Source organism: Cotesia typhae, unplaced genomic scaffold, assembly GCF_013202065.1.
Source record: "Cotesia typhae breed Kobodo isofemale line unplaced genomic scaffold, CoteBio_Ctyphae contig_11, whole genome shotgun sequence".
NCBI classification, from domain to species: Eukaryota; Metazoa; Arthropoda; class Insecta; order Hymenoptera; family Braconidae; genus Cotesia; species Cotesia typhae.
In genome coordinates, this window is record NW_027423711.1 from 5,952,993 (window position 1) to 5,964,216 (window position 11,224).

Here is an 11,224-nt window from a genome sequence, read left to right on the forward strand (position 1 = left end):
TACTATATATATATATATATACAGAAAATGAAACCTGGGAACAGCAAACTTCTGAAGATGGCTACTGATTGTATGTTAGATGTTAAACTGATTCCAATAAAAATTATTACATTTTAATTTATTTATAAAAATATTATTTATCCTTTTAAAGGATAAAAAGTTTTTGCTTTGAATATTTAATTTAAATAAATAAATAAAAAATATCTAGTTAATTTTTTATTTTTTTTAAATAACAAAATTGAATTCGCCATCTATTGTGTGTTAAATAAAAGCATATCAAATGATATTTTTTTTTTACCATCAATAGGCAATTATAGTGTTTCGAGCGGACAAATATCCGGTTGGTAATCAGTAAGTTATTTGGTTAATTAACCGGTAAAATATATTTCCTAAGGATAATTAACTGCTTGCAGTGTCAGATATATATGCACTATACTAAATTATAAAAACAAAATGGCCCATTGCGCTCTATCAGCGTCATAGAGTGATTAACGAATAGTTATTAAGTTATTAGTTAATTTATGTGATTATTACGTTATTAGTTAATTTATGTGAATAATAATAAATTGAAAAGAATACTTGATAATTTTTTTACTGCGCCGGTCCGTATTTTTTTATATTAAACAATATGCCTAAATCAAAATCTATTGTTTGGAATCATTTTTCTGAATATCTTGACGACAAACAAATTTTACACGGGAAATGTAAATACTGTGGCATTACTTACGTTTCTAATGCTAAGCGTATGGAAATCCATTTAACTAAATGTAATAAGTGTCCAGATGCAATAAAAGAAAGTTATGTAGCAGCTAAAAATTGTAATAGTTCTTTGTTAAAGGTATGAGCAAGTAAATTTATACAATAATTTGTTTATTATTAACAGTCAAAATATAAACATTGAACAATTTTCACTTCTAAATTATTATACTCAAATATTAATAATACTGAAGTTAATAGACATTAGAAATTTTTTTAGAATTTTTAATAATTAAATTATTATGAAAAAATTTAATAAAAAAATTCCACATGTAAAAATTAAAGAAAATTATCAGTGAAAATTTTTAGAAGCACTTTTAGTGTTATAATTGATTTGTTATAAGAATTGAAAAAATTAACAGCTGTCAGCTAACTTCAGTATCGTAAATATTATATGTAAATTATCAGAGTTAATTTTTTTAAATTATAACTCATCATCATCAATAATTAATTTTATTTTACAGGATCTTTCATCAAAAAAAACAAGTCAAAGCAACTTGAATAACTTTATTGACAAAATTCCAATTGAGAAAAAAGATAAAATGGATAAAATGTTAGCTCGTACTGTATATTCAAGCTGCTCACCTTTCAGACTGGTTGAAAATGATTATTTGAAAAATTTTTAAAACTCAGTTCACCTGGATACATCCCACCATCTAAGGATCAATTATCTGGTAGACTTCTAGATGAAGAGTATCAATTATTGAAATCTGTCATGAAGAACAAATTAGAGAATGCAAATTCGTTGACAATCTTATCTGATGGCTGGACAGACATTAATCGTTGTTCGATTATAAATATCGTATTTATGGCACCCGAACCAATCTTTTATAAAGCAATTGATGCTAGTTCAGAATCGCATACTGGAACCTTTATAGCTGGAATCCTCAGTACGGCTATTGAAGAAGTAGGACCGCACAAAGTCCATGCGTTGGTCACAGACAATGCAAAAATATGAAAGCTGCTTGGGGTATTTTAGAAAATGATTATCCTCATTTAATTACTTTTGGATGCGTTGCCCATGGCCTGAATTTATTAGTTAAAGATGTCCTTTCGTTGACAGAAATAGAAGAAATAATTGATAAATCAAAGAAAATCATCAAATTTTTTCTAAATCATACTTTGCTTTATTCCGTATTAAAGGACACACAACGTCAAAAACTAATGAAGTACTACATTTATTGCTACCTATTGATACGCGCTGGGGTTCATATAATTCAAGTTTAAACAGTCTACTCCGTATTAAAGAATCGTTGCAGATAGCAACTTTTGATAAAAACGTGTCAAAAATGATTACTGAAGAAATGCGTCAAGATATCAGAGACGATAGTTACTTTTGGCCAATGGTGCAAAATGTTCATGATTTGATTGAAATTCCCTGTTCAGTTATTAAATGTTTGGAAGGAGAATATCCAACACTATTGAATTTATCCAAAAAATTGACTGATATGTACGGAAATTTTATTGAAAAATCATATTTTCTAGAAGAAAAAAGTCAAAGCTACGTTGAAGACAAGTACTTGGATCGCAAAGATTTTATCTCCCATCCGGTATATTTTGCAGCGCATTTGTTGAACCCTCAACTCTTCAATTGCCCATTGGTTGAAGCTGATAAAATCGAAGCAGTTAATTTCATTGAAAAATTCGCAGAAAATTTAGAGCTCAATAGTCAACAAGTTATTACAGATTTAGGTAAGATGAACAGAATAAATATTATGAATTTTTACAATTAATAATAAAATAATTAATACATCTAAATCTTTCACTTAAGAATTATTTTAATATTATAAATTATGTATAATAAATATTAAAATTCACATAATTAAAAAAATTTCTAACAATTTTTAAAAGAAAAAAAAATTGTACTGATTTTAAATTTATTTCCAAATAAAAAAAAAATTTAACGATAACTCTTGGTGAATTTTCAATGAGGTTGGTTATTCTAATTAAACAAAATCAAATATTTTTATAAACAATAGAAATTAGCAGTACCAAAATTAGATATTTTATTCTAAAATACAATCTATGAAGTTAAACGTAAATATTTATTCTCAGATTAATTTAAAGTTAATTAGCTAATATAGTGAAATTCTTTTTTAGGTGACTATTGCACTCAACAAGCAGTTTGGAGCAACAAGTCTCTTTGGACTGAAAGTAAAATATCCAATTCAATAACTTGGTGGAAATTATATTTTTCGAATCGGGATCTCGCGAAATTAGTTGTGATAATATTAAATATTCCGGCTACATCAGCTGCTTGTGAAAGAAACTGGAGTGTCTTTGGGAATATAAAAACAAAGAAGCGTAATCGTTTAAGCGTTGAGAAGACCGAGAAGTTAGTGTTTGTGAAGTCTAACTTATGTTTGTTGGATGATGATTGTTTACTGCAAGCCAGTAACAACAATATACTAATAGCTGAGATCTCAAATGCATCTGAAACTGTAGTAATTGATTCAACAATCGACCAGGACTTGGATGACGTCGAGGAACCTGAATATTTGAATCTTGAAGAAATTATGGACTGGGAAGTTGATGAAAATTGTAACATTGAAATGATAAGTGGATAGATATTTGTTAGAATCCGAATTATAATATCTTAATGACAAAGTATTATTAGAATAAAAAAATTATTATTATAAAATTTATTTATAATAATAATTATATTTAATTATTTATAATTATAGTTCTAATCAAAAAAGTGTGATAATTAAAAAAATAGTTGCCTTCGAATATTAAGGTTGTTATAAAAATAGAATTTTTGACTATTATTTATGGTTTAATACAAATTAAAAAGTCATTAACATAGTACAAGATATTTATAATTAGTAATTGTTAAAAAGTAATCGATATAGTACAAAATATTTTTAATCTACACTGATAGAAGGATTTGTTTATAGTTAAAAATATTTATTAATATTTAACAAATCATTTATTAGAGACCACTTTTTAGTCCTTAACAAATATTTCTTAGTATTTAAAAGATTTATTAATATTTAATAAATGAATATCAGATTTATTAAATACAAACAAATCATTTTAAATACTAAGAAATATTTGTTTAATACTAAAAATTGGTCTCTAATAAATGATTCGTTAACTATTAACAAATATCTTTTGATACAAATAAATCCTTCTATTAGTGTACATAGTTTAATCAAAAACTTGTGATAATTTAAAGTAAATAATTGTCTTCGCATACTAAAATTGTAATATTTACAAAAAAATTTGATTATTAAAAATATTATTTATGATTTAATTTACATTAATAATCGATGTATTGTGAAGAATTTATAATTAATTATAGTTTTAAGCAAAACTGTGTGATAATTAAAAAAGAATAATGAGATGAAGTACCCAATAGCTGCTTACAAACCAGTACCAGCTCACTGTGTATTTGTATATCTATATTTACAAATGCAGATATACAAATACATGAAGTGAGCAAGTATTGGTTCGTGAGCAGCTACTGGGTACTTTACCTTAGTTGCTTGTGTATACCAAAATTGTTATGGAAATTTTACATTCAATTATTATAAATATTTCTTACGATTTAATTCATATTCCAAAGTCATTAATATAGTATAAAATATTTTTAATCTACATAATTTTAATAATTTTAATCAAGAACGTGTGATAATTAAAAGAAAACAATTGTCTTCGTATACTAAAATTGTAATATTTTCAAATTCGATTATTACAAATTAACGCCCCAAATTGGGAACGTTACACAAATATTATTTATGATTTCATTCATATTAAATAGTCATTAATGTATTTTTTAATATATTTTAACTATCTACATAGTTATTCGACAACGTGTAATAATTTAACATAAATAATACTTGCTTTTAAATCATTGCAATTGTTCATATAAATATTATTATTTGTTAAAAGATTAAATTGTCATCTTAAGGATTACAATAAAAAACTGATTAAAAAATTAATTAGAGCTTATAATTGAAATGATTTTCAAAATTGAATATATTATTATCAATATTAATATTAAGGTGACTAAATTTTAACAATTACCAACTTATCAATAACAATAAACATTAATGTTAATTAAAAATTTAATCAAATTATCATCGGAAAATTTTGTAAATGTTTGTATTGAATGACAAGTTACGAATAAATGTTTTTTCTATTTGTAATATTTTAATTTTTTATCTGCTCTGTTTTGTATTTAGATTTTATTATTTTTGAATAAGTGTTTTAAGTATTATTTATTCAATTCAATTATAATAAAAATCATAGAAATTGAAAAGTCAGTAAAAAATAATGTTAATATTTCTTTATTTTATTAATACTCGAAAAGCGTAAAAATTAATACTACATCCAGTTTGTGATACGAAAATTCATGATTTTATTTATCACAAAATTTATATTTTTTCCTAAAAAAACTGACCGCGAAGTTTCGAACCCTGGTCGCGTAGGCGTGCATACATAGACGTTGCCACTTTAGCTGCATCTTGATGCGATAATATATTAGTAATTAAGTATAAAATCTGCATTCAACAAGTTTTATACGTAGTCGTTATTAATATTATTTAACAATATTCAACTTTTAACCGTTGATTATTTATTATCTAAATTAATAATTAGAATATTGAAAAATTGCAGAATTTTTTAAATATTTATTTTAAGTACAATCTATCAACTTGACATTTTCAAGTAAATTTATTATTAGTTGACTATACACATTTTCAGTCATGCTTGCAACGCTACCACGTGATAATGAAGAACTACTTTGGTTAATTATCCAGTAAAATATTGATGGTAAGTTGGTAAAGTAAGTAAAATATATATTTCACCGGTAAATTCTCTTCCCTAGGCAATTATAATTTGATTTTTTTGTAAACTTTTAAAAACTTTTGTATATATATATATATATATTAAATTGTTTTGTATTGTATACACAACCTCAACTCTCAACATATTATTTATATTGTACAATTGTACAATTAATTTGAAAAATAGTTGTGATTATAAGATAATAAAAAATGTTGAAACAATCATTTAAATTTTATACTTGTATCAACACTTTATCAAGTAAGTATTAGTTTGGAGGCTAATTTAAGGGAAAGACATAAATAATAAATAATTTAGTTGAAATGAATTTTTCTTATTGTTATAAATTATTACAGATGTATTAAAATGCCAAATGAGCACGGCGTCTCGCGAAAAATGGGACCTACTTAGCGCAATTTGTATTGAAAGACATCCAATAATAACAGCACCCAGAACTAAAATTGAAGAAAATTTTCAGGGTTTGCTGGATGAGATCGAGCTGGAGAACAGCTTAAAGTCTGATCACGAATTAAACGTAGAAAATGAAAAACGAAAAGACGAAAAAATGAAACAAGGTATGATTGGATTAGACGCAGATGTAATTACCTTAATGCGTGCTCAAGAGATAGAGGACCAGGGTGACGCCGAATTAAAGGAATTTAAATTTGCTTCTCGTATCACTGAAGCTGATTTAAAAAATATAACCACTTCTATAGAGAGAAAATTGGACAAAACTTTGTTTCTTTGTGTTGAACAGAAAATTGGTAACGATCATTTATGGCTACCTCCCCAAGGACTTAGAGAACAAGGAGAGAATATGAGACAGGTTATTTATCATACAATTAATTAATTAATTCCTTATTTTTTTAAATATTCACAATAATACATTTTTAATTTTAAATTTGTCTATAGGCTGCTGAAAGAATTTTACGAAAAACTTGTGGAGAAAATTTAAGTGTAAGAATTTACGGAAATGCACCCATGGGATTTTATAAGTATATTTATCCAAAAGCAGTCCGCGAAAATGGTTCACGAGGCGCTAAAATATTTTACTATCTGGCCAGGTACGTTAACGGTAATCTTCCCAATATTCTCAAGTACCAGTGGCTCGATAGAGATGAATTGAAAGAAGCGCTACCAAAACCCGTTTATAAAAGTATTTCTGAATTTCTTATTCCTGAACAATCAGTTTAACTAATTCAATCCCAATTGCTTAAAAAATAATGTAAATAAGTGACAAACTTAGTATTTCAATAAATTTTTATTAAATTAAAACTTTCTCCAATTAAATCCACTTCGTCTTCTTCCAGTATACTTGGTGTCTTCACGTGTATCTTTACCCTGTCGTCTTCTTCTTTCTTTTTTCTCTAAAATCCAATTGCCACCTTTCTTCAGAGATTTTCCACGTTGAGTGTCACGCTTTGTCACGTGTTTACCAGCGTGAGCTGACTCTGATTCGTCGCCTAAAGCTTTTGGCATTGGCATATTCCCTCCAGTCATCAAAACTAGGAAAAATTTTTTGGCCTTGGTACTGTTTGGATAGTCAACGACAACACCACCAAAAAAACCAGCTTTCGTAGCCTGTGTCGTCACTAGTTCCACTTGCTCGCTGTTTTCTGGATAAAATTGGAATACAGCTCTTGCATTTCGTGACAAACATGCGAAAAGAGATGTGAAAAATTTGTTTAATCGTTTAACAGGATTGTGACTCTTTTTGTCAGCATTGCAGAGCCACTGGAGCGCAGATATACTAATAGCACCATCAAAAGTACCAGCTCTGAAAGGCAATCCTTGTCCAATATCGTTTAAAACTAAATCACCTTCTACTTTACGTTCTCGAGCTACATCTGCGTTATAATTTTTCAATTAATTCCGTGATAAGTACAATTTAAATTATTAATAAATATTTACCCAACATTGCTGATGATATGTCGACGCCAATCCACTGGTGATCATTGTCTGTCAAAACGGAGCCACTTAAACCAGAGCCACAGCCAATGTCTAGGAGAAAACATGTATCATCTGGTAACAGAAGAAGCTCCAAAGCTCTTTCAGTCATTTTTTCTTGAATTTCCATCATTCTTGAACTATTTATTATTTTATTAGTAATATACATTTGTCAATAATTAATTTAAAAGAAATCTTACTAAACTAAAACTTACTTTGATGTATATTTTCTTGCCTCAGATTTATTGTAAAACTGTTTAAATAATAAAATATAAAATATCAAATATCAATTAGATGTTTATTAAAAATAATAAAAAAATAAAGAATTACCACTTCTGGTGGTGCCAGATGTTCGGGTCTTTTTGCCATATTTTTATTTAATTTATACAATAAATTTGATTTCAATTTAACAAATGATATATAATAAATAGAGTACTAACAGAGTTTACTATCACATGTGGACATTTGAGGTTAATATATATATATATATATATATATATATATATATATATATATATATATATATATATATATATATATATATGAATTATTATCTATTTATCAAAATTCAACTAAAGATGGCGAAGTTGTATCCATAAAAATTTACTTTAAAATTCCTTTTTTAATAATTATGTATATTAATACAATTGTTGATAAAATAAATAAACAGTTATTATTGTCGGATTATTAAAAATAATTAATTATAATCATAAAAAGTGATTTGAATTATTGTAAATATGAAATGTTTAAATTTTGGCGGTAAATTATATCCCTATGCCAGTGCTGCTATCTACTGTGTGAGATTTGAATGAATGTTTTCGCGGCAAACGTTAACGGTACTTTATAACCAAGGAAACATATATAGTATACACACCACGGAGGATCTCGTCCCAATTGTTTGAACGTTAATAATTAAATAAACTCTGGACGGGTTAAATACTCAAATTTAAATGACGTAAATAAAGGCATAATGTTTGTGGAGGATCTTAGCAATGATTTCTACGGCATAGTACAAGGAAAGGTCAGTGATTTATAATAATATTATTCACTTACTATTTTGACTGTTATTAGAGTTACTTAACCCAACAATCAAGATTATCAATTACTCTATTGTCAATTAATTGACCTTGAATTTTTATGTAAAAATCACTAAATAATAATTATTGATCTTTTATTAAATTTATAATATTTCAATAAAAAAATTATTTAAATTCAATTAATAATACTAATAATAAATGTGTGTTTATTTATTGTTGATCAGAGATGTTTGTTGCTGGTTAATTTCGACGTTGACGCTATTTGTGCATGTAAAATAATCCAACAACTATTTAAAAATGACAACATCGTCTACACTCTTGCTCCAGTACAAGGACTTGAAGATTTGATAAAAGCTTATGAAGACAACGCCGAGGAGGTAACTATAATAATAATAATAATAATAATTTAAATAAATAAATAAATGATAATTATTAATTTAAAAAGTACCAGATGAATTATTGAAATAACTTTTTAATTCCAGATAAAATATGTTATTATGATTAATTGTGGAAGTACTATTGATATTGTTGAGATACTAGAGCCCCCAGAAGATATTATATTTTTTGTAATTGATAGTCATCGGCCTTATGATTTGTGTAATGTTTATTCAGAAGGACAGATACGTATTCTTGGTAAACCAAGCGACGATGAAGAGATACCTGAATACGATGAAATATTTCATGAAGATTCGGTAATTAAATATTAAATTATTAATGAATTATAATTATATATTATTGTTTTTTTATTTGTTAGTCTGATGAAGAGGATCAAGAAAAGGAGGAGAAGGAGGAGGAGGATGATAATTCAGATGATGAAATGGTCGAGTCACGACAAGCTAAGCGTCGTCGTCTAAATGAAGAAGATTTAATGAAACGACGAGCACGACGTGAGTGGGAGGAAAAACGTGATACTATTTTATTCAACTACATGCAGTACAGCTACTACAGTAAGTCTAGCGCAGTTATTATTTATGAAATGGCATGGAAAATGTCTAAAGACAGCTTAAATATGGTTTGGTGGGCAATTGTTGGATCCTCAGAGCAATCTATTCTAAACAAAATAGAATCTAGTGAAAGTGTACTGGAAATAGGCCGCCTCCAAAGTCATGTATCGCGACTAAGTCATCGTCAGGGGGTTGATTCAGATCAACAGCAGCTCAGCGCGGCAAAAGTAACCTATGATAAAGATATACAATTGGCTCTGTATCGTCATTGGACAGTTGAGGCAAGTTTGAGACATTCAATGACAACAGCGGTGTCTCTGAGACTTTGGTCGATACGGGGAGATCAGCGCCTTCGTGGGCTGCTTGCTGAAATGGGATTGCCATTAGATCAATCAAAACAGCGATTCAACGCTATGGATTTAAATTTAAGGCTTGAATTTCGGGAAATGATTGAACGATTGGCCTCAAAATACAACGTTGACAGTATTGTAGGTGCTAGTTTTACCATACAGTCAGGTTATACTTTTAAATATTGCGCTTCGGATATTGTTTATGCAATGTTGGCTTTACTGGAATCATCAACAAAAGATCGCTCACCTCAGCACTGTTTTCTCGATGCAATTGACTGTTTATCACTTAAGAAAAAGCAAGTACTCCAACGAGGTATCGAGAAAGCTAAATTAATGCTGAGTAATATATTCAAAACAGCTCAAGGTATTTTGGAAATGAAACAAGTTATGAATGCTGGATCATTCCTGTACGTAACCATTCCGGAAGGTACCCTTGATAGTCGATTGTTTGCTCATCCACATCCCCTCATAATGCTTGCCCAATTCACATTGAAAGCTTACGTTGAAACATCCAAAAGACACACACGGGTTCTACCGATGCTTGCTTCAGCAACTTTTAATCCTGATGAGGGTACTTGTATATTAGTTGGTGTGCCGCCTGTTTGTGAGGATCAACCCAGAAGTTTATTTGGCAAAGCTTTTGAACAGGCGGCTAAAAACACTAACGCTCACATTCAATCTGATTATTTTGATACAACAAGTAAGTATTTTTAATATTATTATTATTATTATTATTTTTTTTTTTTTTTTTTTTAAATCTAGTTTTAAGTTATTTTAAATTAATTTTTTTACTTTTTGATTTCAGTAATAAGACTGAAAATCGAAGAACGCCCCAAGTTCTTTGACGCACTGGCTGCTCTTCTCACATAAATACCACATCAAATTAATTTACAATGTATTTTTAATTTTATTATATTTAATTTATCGTATAAATTTCAGAGCAAACAAATTAGATTTACGTGATTATTATTATTATTATTATTATTATTATTATTATTATTATTATTATTATTATTATTATTATTATTTTTTTTCTTTTACTTCTCTTGATCAACTATTAATAAAACTAATATAATAAATTACGGTATTTTTCTAAGAATGTATATAAATTATATTTCATATTTATAGTAAGTCAACAAATTTGTACGAAGCTCTAATTACATAATTTTTACTTTGTTAGTCTATAAAATAAATAATAATAATATAAATATGATACAAAAAAAAATCAAATTCAATTCTTTTGTAAATAAACTTTGTTATAGTGAACTTTTTATTATTATTATTATTATTATTAAGTTTTTGGTCTTTTCTAAGTATGACAATGCATTAAGTGTAGAAATAAAATATCGTTTGACTAATTTATGTTTGTTATTATTATTTATTGAATACTGATTTAAAATCT

The 11,224-nt window shown here is 27.3% G+C and overlaps 4 protein-coding genes across 5 annotated transcripts; 3 read left to right on the forward strand and 1 right to left on the reverse strand.

Moving 5' to 3' along the window:
- The first annotated feature begins 336 nt into the window (after positions 1-336).
- LOC141538591 (uncharacterized) lies at positions 337-3,466 on the forward strand. 2 transcript variants are annotated; one of them, XM_074260183.1, is made up of 3 exons: positions 337-838; positions 1,221-2,448; positions 2,857-3,466. In XM_074260183.1, exons 2-3 carry the CDS (start codon positions 2,046-2,048, stop codon positions 3,321-3,323), a joined length of 870 nt encoding a protein of 289 aa, XP_074116284.1. In that variant the 5' UTR covers positions 337-838; positions 1,221-2,045; the 3' UTR covers positions 3,324-3,466. The 2 variants fall into 2 exon arrangements, with proteins under 2 accessions (XP_074116284.1, XP_074116292.1); XM_074260191.1 differs by lacking the exon at positions 337-838 and having other exon boundaries at positions 1,054-2,448.
- A 2,182-nt stretch (positions 3,467-5,648) lies between these two features.
- Positions 5,649-6,819, forward strand: Mrpl46 (mitochondrial ribosomal protein L46). The gene is made up of 3 exons (XM_074240708.1): positions 5,649-5,805; positions 5,901-6,370; positions 6,457-6,819. Exons 1-3 carry the CDS (start codon positions 5,757-5,759, stop codon positions 6,736-6,738), a joined length of 801 nt encoding a protein of 266 aa, XP_074096809.1. The 5' UTR covers positions 5,649-5,756; the 3' UTR covers positions 6,739-6,819.
- LOC141525989 (18S rRNA (guanine-N(7))-methyltransferase) lies at positions 6,787-7,961 on the reverse strand. The gene is made up of 4 exons (XM_074240700.1): positions 7,822-7,961; positions 7,707-7,744; positions 7,456-7,631; positions 6,787-7,391 (listed from the first exon to the last, which is right to left on the reverse strand). Exons 1-4 carry the CDS (start codon positions 7,858-7,860, stop codon positions 6,814-6,816), a joined length of 831 nt encoding a protein of 276 aa, XP_074096801.1. The 5' UTR covers positions 7,861-7,961; the 3' UTR covers positions 6,787-6,813.
- A 390-nt stretch (positions 7,962-8,351) lies between these two features.
- On the forward strand, positions 8,352-11,180 carry Cdc45 (cell division cycle protein 45). The gene is made up of 5 exons (XM_074242014.1): positions 8,352-8,512; positions 8,753-8,905; positions 9,011-9,220; positions 9,283-10,522; positions 10,628-11,180. The coding sequence occupies exons 1-5, from the start codon at positions 8,462-8,464 to the stop codon at positions 10,690-10,692; spliced, it is 1,719 nt and encodes a 572-aa protein (XP_074098115.1). The 5' UTR covers positions 8,352-8,461; the 3' UTR covers positions 10,693-11,180.
- Positions 11,181-11,224: the final 44 nt, after the last annotated feature.